This window comes from Aotus nancymaae, unplaced genomic scaffold (genome assembly GCF_030222135.1).
Source record: "Aotus nancymaae isolate 86718 unplaced genomic scaffold, 86718_ANA_hifiasm-v0.15.2.pri h1tg000006l, whole genome shotgun sequence".
Classification (NCBI taxonomy): domain Eukaryota; kingdom Metazoa; phylum Chordata; class Mammalia; order Primates; family Aotidae; genus Aotus; species Aotus nancymaae.
Genome location: NW_026988417.1, coordinates 47,738,756 through 47,766,550, shown reverse-complemented (window position 1 = coordinate 47,766,550; position 27,795 = coordinate 47,738,756). Strand labels below are relative to the sequence as shown.

At 39.7% G+C, this 27,795-nt stretch overlaps 1 protein-coding gene across 1 annotated transcript; it reads left to right on the top strand.

Moving 5' to 3' along the window:
* Positions 1-56: 56 nt before the first annotated feature.
* Positions 57-27,795, top strand: LRRC66 (leucine rich repeat containing 66). The gene is made up of 4 exons (XM_064367009.1): positions 57-3,241; positions 17,500-17,669; positions 23,027-23,216; positions 24,840-27,795. Exons 1-4 carry the CDS (start codon positions 2,746-2,748, stop codon positions 26,717-26,719), a joined length of 2,736 nt encoding a protein of 911 aa, XP_064223079.1. The 5' UTR covers positions 57-2,745; the 3' UTR covers positions 26,720-27,795.

Sequence of the window (27,795 nt, the reverse complement as noted above, 5' to 3'; positions counted from 1 at the left end):
TGGTTTCTACTTAGTCATGCAAATGTGGTAGATTTAAATATGGATTGAAATGGGACACTGACAGTATTTAAGTAATCTCTCTGGACTCCTAGAACTCAAAGTCAGAAAGCTGTCCATTCCCAGTTTTGAATGCCCTCCCCTCTGTTCGTTGCAAAAGGCCTCTCTCCAGTAGTGCTTCCTTAGTGTCCTAGGGGAAAGTGCACACTGTCACCATGGCAGGAGGCCAGAGCTGGAGATGAAAGGGTGAGGGCTGGCCACTGGGCAGCCTTGATGGCAGGATGGGTGGAGCCTCAGGCTCAGGTCTTAAATCCCCACCTGACTTGATCCAGATATCCACCCATTTGAAAACCACCTAGGATGCAAAGGTATGTCTTAGAAGCAATGTTACTTACCAGATCTTGTCCTCAACCGAAATAGCCTCTGTTGCTTTTTTCCTTCAGTTTTGCAACCTTTTCTTTCTTTTATGTATAAATGAACTCTTCATTTCCTTTCTATAATACTTTGTTTACTCTGCTGCCTTCTTCCTATCTTTCACTCACTGACACATACACCTACACACCCAGTATTTCTAACTGCTTCCTCATACTTCAGCTTGACTATGTCCATTCTGAAATTTACATTTTACCTAATTGTTTCCAGTTTCGTCAGCAACTTTTTCTGGAGTTCTCAGTGGTTCCTTACCTAATACATATAAACTTATAAATAGTATAATTTTTTTACAAATTAATACCTTTCACTTTAAGATACAAGATTGTCCTTGTCTAGCTGTTTTAAGCTCAAACCTATCATGTATAAATCTCTGCAACTTAGAAAGAACCAGAGCAATTTTAATTCATGTCAGCTTAAGAAAAAGTATTTTTCAACCATGTCTTTCGCTTCAATACTACAGAATAATGTACCTGTGAATGATGACTATATTTTTTTGTTGCTGATGTTGTTAGATTAGCTTGGTGCACAACTGTATATATAATGATTTCAGCTTTGAATGTAGAAACAAATATCTTTCTTCCTGGGCAAATCAATTCAATTTCTCGAATTACATAAAAAGCACACTACAAAAATAAATCACTCCTCCATGCTGTAGGGCACCTTTGCAGTTCATGGCCATGTGTACCTGAATTTAGATGCCCTTGAAAATATGGGAGGATTGACCTTGCATGAAACAAAAGTTTTAAAGTTACATTGTAAATTTAATTCACTTAACTCCATGTATTTATTTACACAGAAACAGCATAACCCAGTGACAGACTGCAGGCTATTAAAAATATAAAACACTAGATAGATAGAAAGAAAGATAGATTAGATAGATAGATAGATAGATAGGTATGTTCCTTCTTTTAGGGAGCTCAGAACAGATACAAAGCAAAGCAGAAGCAATGCTGAATGTTACCAACGTGTATCCATTCATTCAATAATCACTGAAAGATTTCTGTAAACATAAAGACAAATACTGAGGCTAAATCAGGAAAAAGGATCAGGCCATAGGATGTGAGATGAGTGGAAGGGTACGTAACAGGAGAAGGCATTGAACTTGGAACTGGGAATGAACTGAAAGTGAATTTCAGCATGAGATATGCATGTATTGTTCTTTGCACAAGCCACATCTTGTAGGCTCCACAGGCACTTATCGAGCCAGGTCATAAGTTTAGCTAGATAACACAGGGCTTTAAATACCAACCTGAGGGATTTGGACTATAGGCAATAAGGAGCCCTTTGGGGATTTCAGATGAATAAATAATAAAGGAAAAAACATTATTGTAGGAAAATAATCCTTTGGAATCACCTAGGATGGATCAAGAAGAAGGGAAGTCAAGAGGCAGAGACAAGAAAATCAGTTAAGCTATTTTAGCATTTCAGACTGCAGTGATGAAAACTAAACTGAGTGCTATTAGAACAGAAAGGAAGGGATGATTTGTTGGAAACTCTTATACTGAATAATGTGATTATTTGTACACACGGTGGTTTTTAAGTGGAATTTAGTTTAAAATCACAAAAATCCATCTTTAAAATTATTTTTGTGATACATTCAGCCATTGTAATTTATACTTCTTTTTTATAAACTTTCCATGCTCAAGAATTTTTGGTACAAAAGATACTTAATGTTTCTGTATCTTATTACATCTTCATGGTTCAGAGCCAGAACATATATTTGATAACACATTATGTTGTATATATCTAAATGATTTCATAATGATTTGAAAAGTTGCAAAAGCCACACAGCAAAGCTTATGTTTCTTCTATTTATGAAAAATAAGAGCCTCTTTTGTGAGTTGAACTTTTTACTCATAGAGTTATAGAGGTCCATGGTTTAGTATAACTGGTTGTCATTCATGTAATAAACCACATGGCTGATTACAATGCTGCAGATAAGCATAATAGACTTTGCTCTGTATTAATGGCCTGCAAAGAAACAGAAGTCTTTAATCTTAGTAAGGCTTTATTCATGCCAAAGCACACTGCGGAGTGAACAATACTGGAAAAGCAGAGGTGAGGCCTAAGTGAGTATGTATGTCCTTTCTTTAAAATGTGACATAAATGTAATTTTATGCTATAGCTATGTCATTTTGGTAGCTACATTTTCACCCCCCAATATCTAATAAATCAAACATTCGCTTAAATTGGCAACCAAGGCAAGATAACTTTCCTAAATCTTAAACTGAAAATTAAATTTTCTGCTTCTTATTTTCTCTTAGTTTTTATATATTATTGTGAATAAGTCAATTCATTTTCCTTTTTCCAGGCATTATGAAAAACCTCTATTTCAGAGTCATTACCATAGTTATAGGTCTTTATTTTACTGGAATAATGACAAATGCATCAAGAAAAAGCAATATTTTATTCAATTCTGAATGCCAATGGAATGAATATGTTCTGACAAATTGTTCTTTTACCGGAAAGCATGATATACCTGTGGACACATCACAGACAGCAGCCACTGTGGATGTAAGTTTCGGTTTCTTTAGAGTTTTCTTAGAGTGTCACATGAAAAAAGAAGAATTGAAAATAAAACATCTGGACCTCAGTAGCAATCTCATATCAAAAATAACCTTAAGCCCTTTTGCATATTTACATACTGTGGAAGTGTTAAACCTCAGCAACAACGCCATCCACTCCCTCTCATTGGATCTACTCAATCCTAAGTCCTCATGGGTGAAACGCCACAGAAGCAGTTTCAGAAAGAGGTTTCCATTGCTGAGGGTGCTCATTCTTCAAAGAAATAAACTCAGTGACACTCCCAAGGGTGAGTACAATTTTAACCAGACAGAGAAAGAGTGCTTGCATGGAGTTGTTTCATGTCCATAAGAATTCTACATTTGTTTTCAAGTTCAAGGAGACAGCTGAAAGTACAGTAATTTGATCAGAGCACATATAATAAAGTTTCTTAGTGGCACATACTGGAGTATGTGAAATTTACAGTTAATGCAATTTGGTTTTCTGTGAGTATATCTGACATTAATGTTACTTGCATTTATCGAGACACTAGGAAATATTTAAGTGCTAAATAACAATGAGTGATTTTAAGTTACCTACTTTGAGCATCATATGTTTGTTAATGTAGAAAAGCACTGAGAAATAACTAGTTCAAATACATTTAATGTATAAGGCAATTCAGATTAAATGTTGCCATATTAGTAATATTTTTCTTTATTGAATACATTTTGCCTCATTTTATCTAGTTGTCCTCCAAAAGTACAGCAGAAGTATTCTAATATGATAGATTGGTATGTAAACCTTCTGATTATCAAGTCAAAATCAGAATTCCTTATCCTAGTTTCTAATAGGGTACTCCAAATCACCTCCTATTATCATAAATTCTCATCTGACATTCAATAGTCTACATGTTGGAGTTCCTTAATGGATACACCAATGTTTTCTTTAGAAAATGTACCAAGTTCATAAAGCAAAACTTCCTTTGCCCTTTTTATATTCCAGAGTGCTAGACAATTAATTTCCTTTCCTTGTTTGTTTTCAGTCTTGTTCATTCTTTGCTAAGCACCTATTTTATATAACATTATGCAGAAAAAAAAAGTATAAGGATATTGTTCTCTTTCTCCATTCCAAGTTGTGCATATTTTTCTTATTACCCAGTTCTGATATTTCATGTTTTTATTTTCATGCTCTTTCTCCAGCTTTGTTATAAGCATCATTTTGGCAATAATAGCCTAGCAGGCATAGGAATTAATCCAGTCACTATGTCAGCAGAATTGTGTGAGAAGGGTGGGAGTCTTCTCTCCCTGACCTTCTCCATAAAAGTAATGTGTCATATTTTCAGTGTAAATGAATTGCATTTTATTTTATGATTTTTATTGTATTGTTTTTATTACAAAAAGAATACCTATTACTTATAGAACATTTAAAAACTGAAGAAAAATTTAAAGGGAAAAATTAAAGTCACTCATATATAGTCTTCAAGTTTTTTATCCCTATTTATGCCTTATTTCAAAATTGGATCATTCTGTCCATATTTCTAATTTGTATTTTCATATCATAGAATATTTTAATATCTTTATATAATTAAGCAATCTTATAAATATTTTAAATAGTTGAATAGTTTTTATATATGCATATATCGTAATTGGTTTAATCAAGCACTAGGTTATTTCCAGGTTTTGTTTTTTGATGGACGTCCTTAAAGCTACATATATCCGTATGATATAACAAAAATTTTTAACTGGTTTGGTAGATGTGAATCTCAATCCACAAATTCAAGTGTACTAGAGATAAAACCTTCTATTGTCTGTAGCAACATAATTTCTGATTCTGAGCCCCCATTAGGGGGAGTCATAGGGATATTTAATTAACATCAGTCTGTCATTAGCTTTCCTCTGCCTTTGCCGGAATTAGTACCCAGTTCTAGAATCGTATACTCCAACAAAGCATCGAGGTGTGTGTGTTCCTTACCCCTGCTACCCAGAAAATATTACTTTTCAGTCTTTTCAGTTTGAAGAACGTTTCTTCTCCCTTTTTTTTCTTCTGTCTTGAAATCACTTTCTTCTAAAGGTTTAGGGTTTTGGAAAACAAAAGCCAGAAAGACTTGTAGACTTACCTACTTTCTGCCTTGCCATGTGCCTTCCCTGGGACAATGAACGTGGAGCCTACTTTCTGTGTGAATGGAGAGAAAGAGCAAGTGGAAAATATAGGGAGGTAAGAGATTAACATGTCAAAATGTTACCCCACCACAAGAGTGAATAGAGAAGTGCTGAGTTTCTCTCTTTAAGGCAGATGCATTCCCCTAAGCTAACTGCGGGTTGGGACAAATACAGTTCCAATTAAAGACCAAATATCTCTGTAAATGCAGATAGAGATCCATCTTCTTTTTTGAGTTAGGCTTCTACCTCCCAAAAGATCAAGAAACATATTCAACTTGAAGAGCAAAGAAAAAAAGAAGTGAAGTGAGCAAATTCTATATCTGAAATTCTGTTAAAATTCTAGCAAATGAAACCATAGAGAGATGAGTGAAAGAGATAGATGTTGGAAGTTCAGTGTAAGCCATGAATCTGATTGGATATAATTCAGGGTTCTTTTATCCATAGTATTTTGTGATTTAAATTATTTTCCCATAATCATCATGTTAGTTTTTACTAGTTTGAGTCTCCTCTAACAACTTTTCCTCTTTTATAGTTCTGTGACTATGGCTGAGTCACTCTAACTTCAAAACTCCATGTTGAGGGAAATTGCTGGTAAGAGAGATGCTGCCTAGGACACCACCCTATTTTTGGCCTTTTTCTTTGTTCTTCAGTTCTTCACTCTAAGTCTGTCTATAGGTGTCATCTGGATAATATAAGATTTACTCATCAGATTGTTGTGAGGATTAAATGAAAAAATGTATCTCAAGGACCTAATTTAACATGGTATTTGGCATAAGAAATCATGGCAATTTAAATATGTGAAAAGTACTTCAAAATTTTGTGAATTACCTTGCAAATGCTAGTTTTTATTATTCTCTTGGAACGAATTGAGAATAACAGTATACTTAGAAACAAATTATATGTTTTTGTCTAAATCTAAAGGTTGGTTGGTTTGTTTTGAGATGGAGTTTCACTCTTGTTGCCCAGGCTGGCGTGCAGTGGTGCCATCTCAGCTCACTGCAACCTCCACCTCCTGGGTTCAAGTGATTCTCCTGCCTCAGCCTCCCGAGTAGCTGGGATTATAGGAATGTGCCACCACACCTGGCTAATTTTGTATTTTTAGTAAAGACGGGGTTTCTCCATGTTGGTCAGGCTGGTCTCAAACTCCCAACCTCAAGTGATCTGCCCATCTCAGCCTCCCAAAGTGCTGGGATTACAGGCATGAACCACCACACTCAACCTCAGGTTATTTTTTTAAATGTTAAACAACTATTGCTGTGGTAGCCCACTATAATTCATGAGCAGATAATTATTTGTGTCTGACTATATAGACAGTTGCAGTCATCTAAAATAATAATAATAATAAATTAGGGAGATCTCAGAAAGCAGCAATTAAGCAAGCTTTGTAACTATGTACCCACATATTTTAAAATGGTGGCTGTCTCTAGAACCAATGAAAAGTTGCTTTCACTTAGGAAAGCCCACTTTTGAAAGGGTGAGATATCACATGGACTAACCCTGACTTCAGAGTCAGCTGTGTTGCTTCATGTTGGGAAAACACCCAGAAGAGGTGCTGCCAATAAAATTGATAAAGCAAACGCCAGCCAGGAATTTAATCGGAATGGTGCTTCCACCTTCCTCCTATATTTTTGGAGTACAGCATTACTAACTGAAAAACTAGTGTAAAAAACACGGAAACAATGGGATCAGTTTCTGGTTACTCTGTCCTACCTTCATCAAGCAGTATTTTTGAAGTGCTCACAGAGTACCTGGAAACATAGCAGGAACAATGTCTTGTTGGGATTCTGGTTAGGCTGATACACCAAATGTAGCAACCTCACATTAACCCACTAAGTTCCAGAACCCAAGAGATAAATGTGTCAGAAATAAGATGAAGTGATACCTAACATTTGAAACTGATGGAATTAAAAAAAAACAGTGTATTATAAAAAACAAAACTATATTGTGTTCCTTTATTCATAGAAAATTAAAAATTTCATCCTGATTGCTACTGGATTATGGAATTATCAATAAGCAATGTTCTCAAAACTAATTCAGGTTCTAAAGAAACAAAAAGTATATAAGACACTAAACTAAGAAGGCAACGCCTTTGGCTCACCTGCATAATTTGACCACAATAAGATCTGACCTAATGAATCAAATATCTTACCCAGGCCCATTCTAGACTCTTATTTCAATTCCTATTGCTCCTTAGACTAAAAGCCATAATCCCTGAATAGTCTTGCTTTATGTTATCAGGTTGTCACACTTGGGAGAGCATTTAAGAAGTTCATAGTACAGAGGGAGTATTTACTAAGATAGTGTAATGTCTGAGTATCCTTTCTGTTGCCTTTTTTCTGATAGACACATTATTTCTTGGAAACAATAAAACTGCCTCTAGCCACTTAAATGCAAAGGCTAATAAAATTCCTGCCTACTATGGCCTAGGTAATCATTAGAAAGTAGTTCAATAAATAATTCCCTTTCCACAAAGAGAATTAGGTACCTCTATATTTTCCTCCCAGCATTCAACTCTCCTCTCTTGAAAAATAAAATCTACCCCTGATGTCAGGGATGAATGCACCATATAGCCTCTTTCACTCATCTGACTACCTCCTAAACATTGACTCACCAAGCAAAAATATTAAAATAACACATTTTCCCCCATTGGGAAGTGCAGCCAAATACCATGCAAGAGTTTTCTTAAATTTCCCAACTCCATCTTGAGAGACCCGAAACAAACCAGGTTATTTGTAAGGACCAAACCAGTTCTCTCAAAAATATAAAATCTTCATTATCTAAAATTGAAAGTAAAGGAAAAGTTTTCATGCGCCAGGAGTAACTGAACTTCTTGGTCTTTATTCACATCTCCTGAAGATGTTTACTTTCTTCTTGGGAAATCTCAGCTTGATATTATGAGGGGAGTTAAATAAGAGGATGCCCTAATAACTGCGTTCAAAATCACCCTCTCCTGGCATGCTTGGGTATGTTCGGGTCCCATTCTTTTCATTTGGAGTACAGTAGCACAATCTCAGCTACTACAACGTCAGCCTCCTGGGTTCAAGAGATTCTCCTGCCTCAGCCTCCCAAGTAGCTGGGATTACAGGCGCCCGCCACCACACCCAGCTAATTTTTTGAATTTTTAGTAGAGACGGGGTTTCACTATGTTGGCTAGGCTAGTTTTGAACTCCTGACCTCAAGTAATCCACCTGCCTCAGCCTCCCAAAGTGTTGGGATTACAGGCGTGAGCCACCATGCCTGACCTACTTATTCTTATAATTCTTTTACACATCTCATATTACTCTATATACTTGTTTATTGACCTTAAACAAGTCACTTAACCTAAACAAGCTTCCTGATCCTTATCTTTACTGGGGATAATTATACGTGTAGCGTTAGTGTGAGGGTTAGAGACAGTGTGTATCAAGACTATCATAGAGTGAAGATGTATGTAAAACATCTCTCATAGTGCCTGGCACACAGCAGGTGTTCAAAAAACGTTAGTTCTCCTTTAGTGTGACTTGATCATCCTGAGTCTTTAATTTTGTATTTCCTGTCGTGGTCTTTGCTAGAATGGTAACTTCCTTGATTCCAGTCACAATAGATAATTAAAGGGGATTCTCATTCTCTACCTTCAAATGTTTATTCACCAACAGTCTTGTTGCCTCTGTTCATATTTACATAGGTCTGCATAATGTTGGAGGCCCCTGCTCTTCCTTTTTCTGAGCACTTGCTGATCTGTCCTCTGACTCTCTGAACCACACTGACTCATAAAACCATCACCATGTCAAGAAAATGAACTATCACCCCCAAAAGCTTCCTCATGCCCCTTTGTATCTATCTTTTCCACCCATCCCTTCTCCCCAACTCAAGTAACCACTGATCTCCTTTCTGTCATTAAAGATTCACTTGCATTTCTATAATTTTATATAAAAGGGATCATATAATATGTACTTTTATTTTTGGTCTACTTTTTTCAGCATAATTATTTTGAGACTTGTCCATGTTGTTATATATATTAAAAGTTCATTCCTACTAAAAAGAGAATTACCATTCGACCTACAAATCTCATTAGTGTGTGTACATCCAAAGGAAAAATAAATTATTCTACAAAAAAGACACATGTACTCATATATTCATCGCAGCACCATTCACAATAGCAAATACATGGAATCAACCTAGATGCCCATCAACAGTGGATTGGATAAAGAAAGGGTGGTACATATACATCATGGACTACTACATAGCTATAAAAAAAGAATGAAATCATGTCCTTTGCAGCAACATGAATGCAGCTGCAGGCCATTTTCCTAAGCAAAGTAATGAAGGAGCAGAAAGCCAAGTACCACATGTTCTCACTTATAAGGGGGAACTAAATCTTGGGTTCAAACAGACATAAAGATAGAAATAATAGACACTGAGGACTACTAGAGGGAGGAGGGGTGAGGGAGGATGGAGACTAAGGCTGAAAAACTACCTGTTGGGTACTATGCTAACTACCTGGGTGATGGGATAATTTGTACTGCAAACCTCAGCATCAGGCAATATACCTATGTAACCTGCACAGATACTCTCAAATAAAAGTTGACATTATTGCTCACACCTGTAATCCCAGCACTTTGGGAGGCTGAGGCAGGCAGATCACGAGGTCAAGAGTTCGAGACCAGCCTGGCCAATATGTGAAGTCCTGTCTCTACCAAAAGTACAAAAATTAGCCAGGTGTGGTGGTGCACACCTGTAGTCTCAGCTACTCAGGAGGCTGAGGCAGAAGAATCACTTGAATATGGGAGGCAGAAGTTGCAGTGAGCCCAGATAGCACCAGTGCACTCCCACTCCAGCCTGGGCAATGGAGCAAGACTCCACCTCAAAAAAAAAAAACAAGTTGACATTATTTTAAAAAGACAAAAAGAAAAAGTTCTGTGAACTGTGGGGAAAGTTCATTCCTTTACATTCCTTTACATTGCTGCGTAGAATTCCATCATGTGGATTCATTTACCTGTTGATGGACACTTAAGTTGTCTTTCTGGCTATTAAAAATAAAGCTGCTAGATGTTTCATATATGCTCTATGCTAGGTTGATGAAATTCTCTCTATTCCTAGTTTGCCCGAGACCTTTTCTGGATCCACTGAGATGACCATATGGGTTTTTGGTTTTTTTTTTCAGTCTGTTAATTTGGAGAATTACGCAAATATTCTAATATTAAATTAAATCAATGTTGCATTCCTGGAATGAATTCCATTTTGTCATAATTTATTATCCTTTTTATGTATTTTGGATTCAATTTGCTAAAATTTTAAGAAATTTTACGTCTATGTTCATGAGGAATATTGGGTTATTATTTTATTTTGCTTATTGTTGATGTCTAGGTTTGGTATTGGAGTATGCAGGCCTCATAAAATAAATTGGGACATATTTATTTCTCTTCCATTTTCTGGAATTGTTTCTTTAGAATTGCCTTTATTTCTTCCATAAATATTTCATGGAATTCCCCAGTGAAGCTATCTGAACTGGAGTTTTTTCATGGGAAGGTATTTAACTACAAGTTTACTTTTATTGATAGATGCAGGAGTATTCACATTATTGCTTTTTGAGTGAGTACTGGTACTTTATGCCTTTCAAGGAATTTGACCATTTTGTCTGAGCTATCAAGTTTATTAGCATAAAGCTGTTCACAATATTTCATTATCCTTTTAATATCTGTAGACCTTGTAGTAATGCCACCTCTCTTACTACTGATACTAATAATTTATGTCTTCTCTTTTCTGATCAGCCTAGCTAGAAATCTCTTTTAATCAATTTTATTGTTGTTAAAGATCCAGCTTTGGGTTTTATTGATTTTTCTCTATTTTTATTTACATTTTCTACTTTATTTCTTCTCTGGTCTTTATTATTTCCTTTCCTCTTACTTTCAATTTCATTCATTCTTGCAACTTTCTTAAAGGGGAAGCTGAAGTCAATGACTTGAGGCATTTCTTCTTTAATAGGCATTTAGTGCAATTTAATAATAAATTAGTAATGAATTTCCCTCTAAAAGTGGCTTTAGCTACATCTCACAAATTTTGATATGTGATGTTTTCATTTTTAGTCTAGTCAAAATACTTTATTTCTCTTTTAATTTTTCTTTGTCCCATGGGTTATTTAGAAGTGTACTATGAATCTCCAATTATCTATGGATTTCCTAGAGTTCTAGATTTGGGGTTTCCAACATATATCTTAAGATCACAGTCTATTATTATTTGGTATTATACTACTTGCCTGTAACATAAGAACTGTACAATAGTGTTCTCCATTTTTTTCCCCTCTTCTGGCCTTTGTGCAAGTATTGTCCTACATTTTACGCCTATATATGTTATAAATTCCACAATATGTTTTTACTATCTTTACTTCACATTGTTTCTTTTAAAGAGATCTAAATATAAGAAAAAATATTTAAATTAACCTACATACATTTCTGGAGCTCTTTGTTCCTTTCTTATATCCAGACTTCTATCTGGTTTTATTTTTCTTCTAAAAGACTTCCTTGAACATTTTTTCTAGTCTGGGCCTACTCCTGATGAATGCTTTCAAATCTTTATTGGAAAGGTCTTTATTTGCCTTTGTTTTTCAAATATGTTTTTACTCACTAAGGAATTCTAGGCTGACCTTTTTTAAAGATTTTCAGTTTTTTTTAAATGTTACTCCATTATTTTGCATTTGCATTGTTTCCAGTAAGAAATCTGCTCTCATCCTTATCTTTATTCTTTTTATAGTTTCCTGACATACACTCAATTTAAATTTTTGGCAATCAAATGTATTAGTATTTTCCTTTATTATTATTATTTTTTAATCTCAAAAACAGCTTTCCCCATGTACAACTACACCAAGCTTTTATTTATATATGCCTTAACTCCATGGATGGCAAAATTGTAGGAGAAGACTTTTCAGGCATATTATATTTATAATCCAACTGCAATTTACTTTGTTGTGTGGAGATCAGAATGATGTCTGCAGTGGATCTCTGGAATTCACCCAGGTCAAATTATTTAATCAGGAGCTTTTTTCCTGAAACCTTGATCTCAGAGCATCTCATCCCTACTGGTCAGGGCCAGCTGGGTATCATGACCTGGATTTTCTGCAGACCGGAATCGGGAAGCCATCTTTGATACTAGCCTAGCAAAGAGCCTCTGTCTTCATCTTCATCCTAGCATCAGCCCATTCACAAGATAGTGTCAGTACTTACAAAACTTAGTCCAGCATGATTCACACACAGTCACCTGAGGCCACTAGAACTCCTGCCAGATCTCACTAAACAACTTTGATTCTATAAATTAAAAAAAAAAAAAAACAGGCCGTCAAGAGCTCTAACCCTACTCTAATATAGTTAGTTATTATTCCTCAAGGGTTCATACCTATTATCATGAAAGTTACACATGGGTCCAAGTCTGATCCACAAGGCTCTCATTCAGACCAGCAGGCCACCAGGCCATGTTCTTTTAATAACACTAGCAGAGGCCGGGCGCGGTGGCTCAAGCCTGTAATCCCAGCACTTTGGGAGGCCGAGGCGGGTGGATCACGAGGTCAAGAGATCGAGACCATCCTGGTCAACATGGTGAAACCCCGTCTCTACTAAAAATACAAAAAATTAGCTGGGCATGGTGGCGCGTGCCTGTAATCCCAGCTACTCAGGAGGCTGAGGCAGGAGAATTGCCTGAACCCAGGAAGCGGAGGTTGCGGTGAGCCGAGATCGCGCCATTGCACTCCAGCCTGGGTAACAAGAGCGAAACTCCGTCTCAAAAAATAAATAAATAAATAAATAAATAAAATAACACTAGCAGAAGCCAAGAGAACGAGCCCTGCCACAAAATCATGTTTCAGATCTTTGCTCACATCACCTCTGCTGCCATTCCTTTGGCCAAGGCAAATCACATGGCCAAACTCAACTTAGTGGGATGGGGAAGTGTATTCTGCCCACAGGACAGAATATTTGATGAACAATCATCCAAACTAATGGACCCAGCTTCCACTAGACTCCAAAAGCTTGAAGATCATAGTAATGAAAGACATCTCTCAATTCCAGCTATGAGAAACAATTTTCAAGGAATGTAACAGGCATGGAAGCTGTAAGTGATTTTCTTTGGCTTACATTAAAAGTCACAAACAGGGCTGGAGGCAGTGGTTTATGCCTGTAATCCCAGCAGTTTGGGAGGCCAAGGCAGGCAGATCACGAGGTCAAGAGATCGAGACCATGCTGGCCAACATGGTGAAACCCTGCCTCTACTAAAAGTACAAAAATTAGCTGGACGTGGTGGCGCATGCCTGTAGTCCCAGCTACCCGGAGGCTGAGGCAGGAGAATTGCTTGAACCCAGGAGGCAGAGGTTGCAGTGAGCCGAGGTCAAGCCACTGCACTCCAGCCTGGCGACAGAGCAAGACTCTGTCTCCAAAAAGAAAAAGAAAGAAAAAAAAATTAGCCAGACCTAGTGGCACACACCTGTAGCTACTCTGAAGGCTGAGGTGAGAGAATTACTTGAACCCAGGAGTTTGAGGTTACAGTGATCTATGATTGTGCCATTGTACTTTAGCCTGGTGACAGAGCAAGATCCTGTCTCAAAACAAAACAGAAACAAAAAGTCACAAATAAAGGTGGAATAAACCTCAGTCTCAGGTTCCTCTCCAGGACCCTATTACTCCATGACATAAGCAGGTTAACTAAGCAACCCCCAATACATCTGGCAATTTCATTATGTACTCCATGGCCAAGACCACTCTTTTGTGGTTTTGGGGGAGGGTTGTTTGTTTTTAGTTAATAAAAGATGGGTATTGTTAAAGGGTCGTGATTAAGAGACCTGGGTTTTGATTCCAGCTCCATCTACCATGGTGTTGTTGGGCAAATTCTCACCTTCACTGAAACTAGGTTTTTTTCATTTGTAAAATGTTGATAACTCCTTGGGATTTGTGAAGATTGAAAGGAGATGTTTGTGAAATGCTTAGAGCATAAAGAATACACAATTAGGAGTTTAAAAATAATTTCTTCCTTCACTTCAAAGCTAGGCATGATCGCTCCCTCCACTGAACTCCTAGGGCACTTACTCAATTCAATTAAACACTGAGATATTTTAGGAATCATGAGTTCACATCTTTATATAGGCCAGGCAGGTATCATGAAAATGTTAAGAAAGCTGTAGCTTATTTCATATTGGTGCCTTATTTTGCATTTTTTCTGACAGACCCATACATTGCATATTAAAAGATGTAGGAATATGTTTCTCTGCACAAAGAGACATTTTCTCCAGAGGTTAGATTCAAAATATTTAACAACTGGCCTTCAGCCCGGACTCCACAGTTGGATGCCTCCTGGCCGTAGTGCTGGAGCCAGGTGCTGCTGGACTAGGGGCAGGGAGAGGATAGACTGAAGTGAGTGCTCAGGGCAGTAGGGCCATGCCCAGGGACTTGGACAATGGTCATTTCCAAACCAATATGGAAGTATTTTTTTACCACAATATACCAGATGAATATAAGCCTTAGTTCAAAAAAAAAAAGTCTTCTTGGCCTATCCTTTGTTTTCCTGGGTTTTTCTTTTTCTTTTCTTTCTTTCTTTTTTTTTTTTTTGACAGAGTCTCACTCTGTCATACCAGCTAGAGTACAGTGCCTGCTGTGATCTCAGCTCACTGCAACCTCTGCCTCCCAGGCTCAGGTAATTCTCCTGTCTCAGCCTCCTGAGTAGCTGGAATTACAGGTGCACACCACCACACTGGCTAATTTTTGTATTTTTAGTAGAGACAGGATTTCACCATGTTGCCCAGGCTGATCTTGAACTCCTAACCCCAAGTGATTCACCTGCCTCAGCCTCCGAAGTGCTGGGATTATAGGCGTCGGCCACTGCACCCAGTCTGTTTTCCTGTTTTTGATAGAGACATGAGTAGAAAGAAATTATAATCCTCTACAAGCTCACGCCCCCATCAACAGCAGGCAGCCTTCATTCAGCACCAGCCAAATGTCATCTTGTGTCAATTAGAACTTCCAGTTTTCTTAAGAGAGGCCAGAAATGCAAATTTTTATTGAATTTTTAGTGTCAGCATAATGATTTTTAAATCTCTATGCAGGCCAAACACGGTGGCCTCTGGCCTATTGAATGTATCCTATATTCTCACCAAGCATTGCAAAAGTTCAAAGATGTGAATTTTGCCCTGAAGGGACTTGATCATCTGATGGACAGGCAAACAAACAAGTAAAAGTTAATTTTATGGTTGGATGGTGCGTGTGATGAACTACTCTGTTTAACTAGTAACTTTACCTTGAGTTTATGTCTTATCATTAGACCAGATTAAACTCTTTTTAGAGTAAAGATTCTACGCTGTCTATACTTGTCCTCAGCACCGACTACCTTGCCCATAAGGTTTTGATTGATTTGTTGTCCTCATGATCTCTTGCTTAGCCTGTATATAATTAAATGAACATATGACAACCTTGATGGTGCAGCCATTTCAATTAAGTTATCATCTCCCTGTATAATCAATCTTACAATAAGTACCTTGCAGACAGTAGACAAGGAATAAAACCTCCTGGAATTGAACCAACCTGATCTTGTTATGTAGTAGTTGATTAAAGACACAGGCTACATGCAAGAACAGAGCAGAAGGAAATGTAAAAATGCAGGCACTTCCTTCTGAGACCCATATGGGAAATGAAATTTGAGAGACTGCTACGACTGGCACCTCATTCTCAACCTTTATTTATTTTCAGTGCCAAATGGACCTCCTGGTTACTCTCTGAAATCAAGTGAAATACAAAGGCAGAGACCAAAATTCAATCTGATTATTTTGCTGGAAAACAAAATCTAGCTATAACTTACTACCTTTGGAAAACACAAGAATTCCTAGGAAATAGTCATAGTATCAACAATAAGTAGCTATAAGAAAGGACTTGGCTACAAAATAAAATGAAACAGCTGGGTGTGGTGGCTCATCCCTGTAATCCCAGCATTTTGGGAGGCCAAGGCGGGTGGATCACTTGAGGTCAGGAGTTCAAGACCAATCTGACCAACACAGCAAAATCCCGTCACTACTAAAAATACAAAAAAAGAAATTAGCCTGGCGTGGAGGCAGGTGCCTAAAATCCCAGCTACTCAAAAGGCTGAGGCAGGAGAATCACTTGAACCCGGGAGGTGGAGGTTACAGTGAGTGGGGATTGTGCCACTGCACTCCAGCCTGGGTGACAGAGCAAGACTGTGTTTCATAAAAAAAAAAATAAGATCCCAGCACTTTGGGAGGCCGAGACGGGTGGATCACGAGGTCAAGAGATCGAGACCGTCCTGGTCAACATGGTGAAACCCCGTCTCTACTAATACAAAAAATTAGCTGGGCATGGTGGCGCGTGCCTGTAATCCCAGCTACTCAGGAGGCTGAGGCAGGAGAATTGCCTGAACCCAGGAGGCGGAGGTTGCGGTGAGCTGAGATCGCGCCATTGCACTCCAGCCTGGGTAACGAGCGAAACTCCGCCTCAAAAAAAAAAAAAAATAAAAAATAAATAAGAAAATCCTAAAACTGGAAGAATTCGTCCATACAAATAAAGCATCAAAACAACATTTTTCCTCTATTATTTGGCAAGATTATTTAGTTTTACTATATAATTCAATCAAATAAATATTTATCATGTATTTCAATCAAGGTTATATTTTTAACTGATTCTCTTATTTTAAAAGTAGTACATGCTCATTCAAAGAAAAAATTCAAAAGTGCTGAAGACAACATTTTCTTTATTATTATTAATTTTTTTGAGATGGAGTCTCTGTTGCCCAGGCTGGAGTGCAGTGGCATGTTGTTGGTTCATTGAAACCTCCGACCCTGGGTTCAAGCGAGCCTTCTGCCTCAGCCTCCCGAGTAGCTGGGATTACAAGCACCTGCCACCACACCTGGCTAACTTTGTATTTTTAATAGAGATGGGTTTCATCATCTTGGCCAGGATGGTCTTGAACTCCTGACTTTGTGATCCACCTGCCTTGGCCTCCCAAAGTGCTGGGATTACAGGCATGAGCCACTGCGCCTGGCCTCAACATTTTCTTTCTCATCCCTCTTCACTTTCCTCAACTGTTATATTCCTAAGTGTAATTCCTATTAGTAATTTAGTTCATCTCCTGCCAGGTCTTTTCTCTGCTCACTCAAAATCTATATATATATTTGCATATGGCTCTTTTTCCCCAAGGACATTGGACTTATACTCTATACTGTTCTGCAGCTTAACTTTTTTCTTCCTGTTCCGTCAGTTTACATGTTAATCTGTCTCAATCTCCTTTGGGACCACATATTATTTCATAGTATTAATAATACCATACTTTGTTCTAACAATACCTCAAATGAGAATTCTTAATGTTGTCTCCAATTTTTTACCATTACAAACAGTGCTGCAGTAAATGTCACCAGTTTAGATTTTAACTTACTTTTTCATTTTAACAGGACTGTGGAAACTGAAGTCATTGCAGCATTTGGATCTGTCATTCAATGGGATATTGCAAATTGGGTGGTCTGATTTTCAGAATTGCCTGCAACTGGAGAATCTCTATTTAAAGAGCAACAAGATATTCAAAATTCACCCACAAGCCTTCAAGGACCTCAAAAAATTACAGGTTCCAAAATCATTTTATAATACTTGAATATGCAGATACATGGGCAATTATATTAGAAGCATATTTCCATTGAAGAGTTTCTTCATGTCCAGTAGTACTGGCTGTTAATCAAAAACTGTTAGTCTATTTTAAGATCCCTTAAAAGAGCTGAAGTCTCTTTCTTGCCTCAGAAATCAAAGGCCACAATAAGGGACATGAATTTTACTCCAACATAATACTCAACAGCAAGAATTGACACATTATTTTTCTAAATCAAATTAAATCCAACTCCAAATTTCCACTTAGCAGTTGGCAAGAAAATTAAAACTTAGTTATTAGTGAGGCTATCTCCCTAAGCTACAAGATTGGTCAGAGGTCTCAGGGGTCTTATGAAATCTGGAACGCCTGAGGAGGCCGATGCTAAAATGTCAATGACCCAGGACTAGATGGGCCTCTGAAAGCCAGTGACCCTGTTGCTTCCATGTCAAAATTGGACACGAAATAATAAAAATGATAACGATAATATTTCCACACTTGTATAGCATGTACCATGTGCCACATGTAGTTCTAAACATCCAACCCATATTGGGGAGATTTATGTCACATTTTGGGTCCATAGTTCCTGTCTCTGGAACATTGCAGTTAATCTTTCAAGGTGCCAACAGCTGTAAGGGTAAAGAACTCCCAGAGCCCTGTTCTAGGTCTGGCAGCTTCAGCCTCTTCTCCTCCAAGCACTTTCCTCCACATCCTTCCCCTTTGGGAGGATGTTGTAAAATCTCCTCTCAGTAGTCCTTTAGCAACACTGGAGTGGCCTGTAGTGTGGCACTAAGAGATGGTTTGGAAGAGTCTTTAGTCCTCCATCTCCATAACCTCACCACACCTCTCATTCTTTGCATAGGCCAGCATCATTCAATAGAAACATACAACGTTGAGCCACACACGCAATTTTAAATGTTCCAGTAGCTAGAGTGAAAAAGTAAAAATAAGCAAGTGAATTTCATCTTAGTAATAAGTATTATTTACCCAATATTATCTTTTACACGTCATCAATATAGAAATTATTAATGAGATATTTTATATCCCCTTTTCATAGTAAGGCTTCAAAACCCAGTGGCTTTTTTACGTTTACCACACAACCCAATTTGGACCACCCCTGTTTTAATTGCTCAATAGCCATGTGTAAGCTCTTTGAGGACATACAACATATCTGTTTGGTTTTCCAGTGCTTAGCATATGCCGGTACCTGATACATATTTTTAAATACTTGTTAAATGAACAGAGGAATGAATAAGTGGATGATGGACGTGGATAGGTGTATTAGTTATCTATTGGTGTGGCTATCATATTAAGGAATGTCAACATAGACAACTGAGATTTTCCCAGTGTTCTGCAAAGTGCTATTCAGGCATAGCTGCAAGATAAGCCTCCAGCTCCCCACTTCCAACCAAAATGGCTCCTGGAGTCCCTCCTCTGCAGAAGGAAGACTAGGGAAGCAGTGATGGGGAGTGTGGCCTTAAGCCAGCTGCCTGCACTTAAACCTAGCCTCTGCCACTTTCCAGCCATACTGTCTTAATGCAAGTTATCAAATCTCTGTGTCTCAGTTTTCTCCCCTGAGAAATGGAGATATTTTAGTTCCTTTCAGAGTTTTGTGAGAATTAAGTGTTTTAATACACATACAGTGCTTAGAACAGTGCTTAGAATACAGTAAGCACTTTCTAAATGTAGTCTGTGTATAGAAATTTTAAAGTGACCACTGTGCCCTGCTCTTTTAACATGGAAATCTGATTATGCCACTTCTTGGTTAAAACAGTTCTAAGATTTCACTGCAAGGACCTGACCCCGTCTGTCTCTCCAGCCTCCTTTCAAGCCACTCTTCCCTGGCTCCCTGCACCCCTGCCTCTGTTTTCACCTCAAGCCCTCCCCACTTACTGGTTCTTTGCCTGGAAGAGCCAATTTCTGTTAAACCTGTCAGTTTTGCTAAAATATTATTTCCTCAGGAAAACCTTCCCTGGGCCTCCAGATTAAATTAGTTCCCCTTTTATAAACACTTATAACACGCTACACGTTTCACCTCATTGCGCTTATCCCAGCTGAAATTATTTGGTTTTAGGTGTGGCTAATTGTTAATGCCTGTACCCTCAAACCCTTCTACCCTATGGTAAGCTCTTTAAAGGCATAAAGCTTTTTTAGACAGAAAGCTTTAAAGACACAAAGAGCTTTAAAGCTCTTTCTTTTCCAGTGCTTAGCATATGCCTGGTACCTGACACATATTTTAAAATACTTGTTGAATAAACAAAGGAATGAATAAATGGGTGATGGACATAGGTAGGTGTATTAGTTATCTATTGCTATATAATACATTACTGACAACTTATCAGCTTAAAACCATACACATAGATTATCTCACAATTTCTATGGGACAGGAATCCAGGCTTACCTGGGGCCTCCACTTAAGGGTCTCTCAAGAGGCTGCAATCAAAATATTGGCCAAAGCTGGAGTCTAACCTAAAAGCCCAGCTAGAAAAGGATTCACTTCCAAGTTCACGTGGCCATCGGCAGGATTCAGTTCCTTGTGGGCTGCTGAAGGAAGGGCTGAGTTCCTTGCTGGCTGTTGGCCAAAGCCTGCCATCAGTTCTGTGCCATGTGGGCCTCTCCATAGGGCAGTTCACAACATAGCAGCTTGCTTCAGAGTCAGCGAGGGATAGCATCTGCTACCAAGAACATTACAATTCTTCGTAATGTCATAATGGAAGTGACATTCCATTGCTTTTCATAGTCTGTTGGTTAGAAACAAATCGCAGGTCCTGCCTTCATCCAAGAGGAGGAGAGTACTCAAGGGCATGATCACCGAGGAGGCGGGATCATTGGAGACCATCCTGGAGTCTGCCTGCTACAGTAGTCATGAGGACCGATGAGAAGGTCCACTTGACTTGGTAGTGCTCCCCAGTTTACCACAAACAGGCAGTCAGATTGCCTGGGAACATCACTTAGTATTTTATATACTTGGTATATGTAATTTGCCCTTCATCTCTTGTATTTCCTGTGCACTTTTATTGTGCTCTGTTAGTCTTCTGCAGCTCACAGGTGATAGATGCCACAGGCAGACTAAAAATCAACCCCGAGAATGTTTTAAAAACATCTGTAATTCTCAATGCACTGGAACTGCCCCAGAATCAGACCATTTCTTCTCCTCTATTATCCCTTCTGCATGTTTGGCAATAACTCTAAAAACTGGTTTTGGAACATGATGAACATATTTGGTACCAAAAAGCTGAATATCAAAATGGATATTGTTTTTCTTCTGGGCGAAGAATTTAATACTTGCACTATTCTATGTGTTTTCCCATGTGGAAATCCTTTCAGAAGCCAGATAGATTTTTCAAAGCATAAATTCATCACCATGTTTTGATGGGATAAAATAAGTTTCACTGACATTTCAAATTAGCATTTCTTTTCCTAATCTTATCCCATTCTTCTTAAATGCAGTGATTTGTGAAGCAATATTAAATGTGCTTCTCCCAATCTTTCCATAATATATACTCCTTTCAAATGCTGGTAGACGGGTATTTCTTTAGCCAAATTGGACCATTCTGTTTTACTCCTCTCTCAGAAATTGTTCCTCCTGAATCATTTTATTAATCTTCTGTCCTCCCTCCAGTTTTGCTTTTGGTTCCATGATTTGTAATATAAGATGCTAGGACAAAAAATAAATGCAGACACGCACTAAAAAGCAAATAATTACCTGAAAAACATCAGAATGTTTCAATCTGTTGTCAAGGGATACGTAAGAAAGCTACTGATCCTCACCAAGACCAGGCCAAGCTAAGTATTTTTTCTTTCCAATCCCACAGTCTCCTGCCTCCAATTTTTGGCAACCTTCCTTTGAAAGTCCATACTGCTTGGCTAGTCAACAGTGGAAAATTCACCATTACTACCCAAGTTCACAAAAAATACTGATTCTATATGTGATGGTCTTGTTTGTGGCACTGTTTGATTTTTTTCCTCGAATAAGCCCTTTAGGAATTTTTATAACCCAAGATCTAAATGCTGATTTTTTCCCCCCAGTATCTATAAAACAATTGGCCTTGATAACATTCAGCCTTTCTGGCTTTCGTTCATTGTCCTCTTTTTTAAAAGCAAGGACTGTATTTTCTTTTTTTATAATTTTCTCTTCTCTTAATAACTACCTGCCCCTCCCCAAACCTCATGAGCCATCTTGGTGCCTCAGCCCCCGGTCTCCTCAACCTAGCCCTTCCTTCACTCTGGTGCAGCAGGGCTCAGGCTCCGGGAGGATATGTTCTGCAGTGGAAGGCACACAGCTGTGAAACCAGATGAGATCTCAGCTCTACCACTGCATTCCTTGCTTCCTATTGTTCACAGAGCACCTGCTGTGTACCAGGTGCTAGGGTCTATGTGAGATGTACTGTGTGGCATAACCCAGTTTCTTCCTCTGTAGTAAAGGTAAAAATGAGGAAATTGTTAAGGTCAGAGATCATGTACATAAATCACCCAGTAGCATGTCTGGGACCCAGCAGGGCTCTACAAATGGCAGCTAGAGCTCCTCCTAACTGCTTTCCCTGCTATGTCATGCTCCTGCTGTGTCCGACATCTACAGATCCTGCTCTCTGTTTCTAGAGACACTGGATCCTTCTTGTTCCCCTTTCCCCCTCATTTCTGTTCAGACTAGAAAAATTAGTCATACTGCATGTACTGAAAGCCATGGATGCAGAGAAATGTACTACTACCCTTGAGATAATATTTGATGCAAAAGATCTCTCTTTGAGGCCAGGTGCATGCCTGTCATTCCAGCATTTTGGAAGGCCAAGTCATGGGGATTACTTGAGGCCAGGAATTTGAGACCAACTGAGCAACATAGTGAGATTTCATCTCCACCAGAAATACATAAATAAGATTTCTGGTCAACCACAATTCTGTGTTCTGTGTCTTCATCATCCAGTATGTTCTGCCACTTTCAAGACTGTAGTACTTCTAGAAATGCTTGATCTGGCATCCAATTCTAGATCTTGAAAACATGAGCATCTAGGTTTTCTTTAACAGTACAAATTACACTCAGGAAAGAAGGAAGAGAAAATGATTAGGCATTGAATATAGGCATGATACTTAAAGCTTTCACATACCTTTAATACTCACAGCAACCCTGGGAGGGAGGCTTATAGAAAGTAAACCAATTGTCAAGACTCGTAGAGTTCTTAGAGGTAGAACAGAGACTTAAAACCCACTATTCCCTGACTTGTAAACCAGTATTAAATTCATATTGCCTCTATAAAGACATAAATAGCATTTTTCTGTAACTCATTTATTTTCTCTCTAAATGCCTTTATCCATAGACGATCCTAAACTCGTTTCTTCTCAAACAGGTCATAGACCTCAGCAACAATGCTCTGACCGCCATCCTACCAATGATGATCATGGCTCTAGAACTTCCCCATCTGGTGGTTGACTTGGCTGATAATCACTGGCGGTGTGACGATAGCGTGGCAGTCTTTCAAAATTTTATTTCTGAATCCTGGAGGAAAAAGTGGAATGTCATTTGCAACAGGTCTATAGGTAAGTCAGAGAAACCTTATTCTTTGAAAAAGCTCCACTTATACTGAAAAATGCACATACAAACTTTAGTCTCATTTGAAGTAATGACAGTCCCCTGAAAGCAAAAATGCTGATCTCTGGCATTAGTCAGTCTTGGGCTGTGCCACAGAAGAATCGCTGGGGCCTAATAACTGTTTTCCTCAGTTCATCAATTATTTTCTTCATCGGTCAAAGAAACACAGTTCAACTCACTCAGCATCAGTTGGATTTGGTCAACAGGAGGAATTCCACTAGAAGAGAGTTTTATTCTGACACACCAAACTTTATTCTTAAGAACCATAGACATGCTGCAGGTGTTAAACAAGAATGAACACATGAATAAAATTTAATGTCACAGTTTTATCCCAATTCTTAACAAATAATCTGTTAAAGAACTTTTAAAATCAGAAACGTCATTATTTTAAATGTCTGCTAACACTCTGAAAGTGTGATCCTCTACATACACAAAACGCACACACACATATTACAAAAGCATATTTTCCTTTGATTTGTTCCTTACCCCTCTCCCAAAGTGCTGGAATTTGTTACTGGGGTTGGATATTCTGGGAAGTTTTTTTTCACTATTAACTACCTTGGCTAAATCTCAACCTTATAACTAGAAAAAAAAAAAAGCCCATTAAAAAAATGAGTGCTAGATTCTGTTCTATTCGGTACTGCCTTTCAAGTAGGAACATGGCCATGCCTACCAGGTTTAAAGGAAATCCACGAAGATCAGAGAGAAGTCTTAATGTCATCAGCTACATTTGTTTCACTCCACAACTGGCATTCTGAGGGTAGAGAGCAGAATGTAAGAAACCAGGAGAAAAAACTGAATATTTCTGCTGTTTACCAGCACTGGACAATGGTGAGGAAATAAAATTGCAAACCTGGGTAGGGCCAAGACAGGTGTTGCAGGAGGCTAGTAGAATGTTCTGGCAAACATGGAGTAGGTAAGACTATGGAGGAAGGAGAAGCCATGTTCATGTGGCTGTTCCTCTATTCTGGCTTCTTCCTCCCACAGGCAGCAGTGAGGCAGGAACCCTAAGGAACATGCAACCTCCTGGACCTCTGAGCAACAGACCTCAGCCTGATAGCCACGTGTAAATGCATACAGCCATAGACATACTGTTGGCATTAAACAAGAATGAATAAAAATTTTAAACTGCTTATCACATAATGTATACTTTAACATATATAGCTAGATAAGAACTGAGTAGGACTCACAGAAGCTTCTGAAACCCCTAGAATGTGGAGATGGGGGCAGTGGCTCATACCTACAGTCCAGCTGTTCAGGAAGCCGAGGGAGGAGAATCACTTGAAGCCAAGAGTTTGAGACTAGCCTGGGCAACATAGTGACAACCCTTGTCTCTAAAAAGTGGAAAAAAAAAAAAGGAGCCTGGTTGTGGTGGCTCACGCCTGTAGTCCCAGCTACTCTGGAGGTGGTAAGATGGCTTGAGACAGGAGTCTGAGGCTTCAGTGAGTTATGATCGTGCCACTGCACTTCAACCTGGGTGACAGAGAGAGGCCCCAATCCTGAAAAAAGGAAAAACCTCTGGAATTTTATTTCAATGTTCGCTCAATGTGTATTTTTTTATCCACTTGCAGGGAGTGAGGAGGCCAATGGGGGGACCCCCCAGAGCAGAATTTCCAGGAAAACCCACCTTCCTTCCATTCAACTGCATAGCGTGAAAAGCCTCATAAGGAGCAAAGCAGAGAAGCCCCAGAGAGGAAGGCACACAGGCGTCTCCACTCTGGGAAAGAAGGCAAGGGCCAGCTCTGGTCTCAGGGGGAAGCAGAGAAGGCTGCCAAGAAGTGTTAGAAGCGCCCGGGATGTGCAGGCTGCCGGCAGAAAGGAGGACGCTCCCCAGGACCTGGCTCTGGCGGTGTGCCTGTCTGTGTTCATCACATTCTTTGTCGCCTTCTGTCTGGGGGCTTTCACGAGGCCTTATATTGACAGACTGTGGCAACGAAAGTGCCGGAACAAAAACCCTGGCCGGAACAATGGGTATTCAAACGAGGGCTTCTACGACGACATCGAAGCTGCGGGACGCACACCACACCCAGAGACCCATCTGCGCCAAGCACTTCCTGATCTAAGCCTCTATGAGAACCAGACCCCTTTCTGGGAGACACAGCCACAGCCACAGCCACACGCCACCGTAATTCCTGATAGAACTCCGGAAAGGAGCAGCGAGGATCCTGGTAGTCTGCAGAGCTCAGGACAGTGCGGGGACAACACCGGGGCAGGAGGTGGAAATGACGGTCCAGCCTATTCCATTCTCCAGGGACATCCACATGCCAGAAATCATAAACTAATGTCAGCAGCGCAGGACCACAACCATAGGAGTGATGTTCTCGGAGAATGCACTTATGAAACTGTGGCCCAGGGAGAGCCTCTCAGTGCACACTCAGTGGGCGTCTCTTCTGTAGCGGGCATGTCACACGCTGTCTCCAGCTCAAACCGTCATGATTCCAGTGAATTAGAGCCGTCCCTCTCTGGAGAAATGACAGTTTCCCTCTGTAAAATGCTAAGGCATGCAGAAGCACAGAGGATTGGAGAGAGTATGGAAAGAGGGGGCACTGAACAGTCACCCTGGGACTCGCAGATGGAATTTTCTAAGGAAAAGCAAGTGAGATCGTCCATTGATTTGCTAAGCATACAGCAGCCAAGGCTGTCAGGGGCAAGTGCTGAGGAAGAGTTTTCGGCCCTCTACAGCGAGGTCCCACGCAGTGACCCAGGAGACACAGGCCCATCAGTCTTTCCTCTAAGATGGGTCAGTGGCCCGGATGTCACTCCTGCTAACAAGGAACCAGTGCAGAGATCCACTCCTTCTGACACTTGGTGTGTGGTGGAGAGCGACTGTGACTCTGATGAGGGGTCTCTGTTCACTCTGAGCTCCGTAAGTTCAGAGGGTGCAATGAGCAAGACTGAAGAGGCAGCGCCTGACAAGGAGTCCTTGCAGGACGAGGACCCCTTGCAGGACAAGGAGCCCTTGCAGGATGAGGACCCCTTGCAGGACAAGGAGCCCTTGCAGGATGAGGACCCCTTGCAGGACAAGGAGTCCCTGCATGATGAGGAGCCCCTGCAGGACGAGGAGCCCCTACAGGATGAGGAGCTCTTTCAGGACAAGGAGCCCCTACAGGATGAGGAGCTCCTACAGGATGAGGAGCCCCTGCAGGACAAGGAACCCCTACAGGACAAGGAGCCCCTGCAGGATGATGAGCCCCTGCACGACGAGGAGCCCCTACAGGATGAGGAACCCTTGCAGGATGAGAAGCCCTTGCAGGACGAGGAGCTCTTGCAGAATGAGGAGCCCCTGCAGGACGAGGAGCTCCTGCACGACGAGGAGCCCTTGCAGGATGAGGAGCCCTTGCAAGATGAGGAGCCCCTGCACAACAAGAGCTCAGGGGCAAGCAAGGACAACGTGATGGTGGCAGACAGTCTTGAGGACAATGTCACCTTCCAAACAATTCCAGGGAAATGAAAGAATCAGGACTATCCATTTGAAAAACGTCTCATTTCCTCTCCAGACTCTGGCTTGTACAAGACTCACCTGGAAAATGCCTCTGACACTGATAGATCTGAGGGCCCATCACCCTGGCCCAGATCACCAGGGAATAGTCCCTTAGGGGATAACATTCCGAGCATGTCCACCTATGATTATGACACAGCTCTTCAATCCAAGGCAGCAGAATGGCATTGCTCACTTAGAGACTTAGAATGCTCAAATGTGGACGTTTCACCACAAACACCATGTTCTGCTGAAGTTCCCTCAGATCCTGATAAGGCTGCCTGCCATGAAAAAGACTCAGACATTTGTAAATAAGAATCTTTCATTCAGGAAATAGGCACACTCTAAACAATATTCCTTTAAAGATCACTGCAGGGGAAAACTAAGACCTTCACAACAAGATCTTGAAGGAGACAACATGAATTCCAACCAGGTAGACACTGATGCAAATGAGGGGTTTGTGTGTGCACTTGAGGACGATGATTCTAGAAGGGTTAGAAGTCAAACACACTTGTTACCATCCTATGGGGATGAACCTGCTCTTCAGTGTGAAAGAGAAAGAGGGGAATGTTTTGAAATCATTCCAAGAGCCATGCACCATTATTACAAGAGCTTCCAGACAAAACCAGTTCACCAAGAACACAGGAGCACGTCATCGATCAGTTGGGGTAAATATTCAGAGGCGAATCTGTTGCAGTGAGACAAAGATGATTTTCACTTTCCTTCTCAAATACAAACCCTGAGCAATCTGACGGGAGTTGGCTCTCTGTAAAGAACAGCTTTAGGATGACAAAGACAAGGATGTTCAACTTGATCATCAGAGGGAATTCAAGTGACATTTTTTCATGCATATTGAAGCACTTCAGTGGAAATGCTGGACAGATTTTAATGAATTCTGAATGCACACTCACACAACTTTTTGGAGGCTGATCGTGAAACTGCAAAACTGGAAAAATTCTGAGTAATTATAAATGTTTTTAAAGAAGTTATGTTACCAGAGAAGAGGGACCACTTTTTAGAACAAAGTGTAAATTAAAAATCAATTTTCA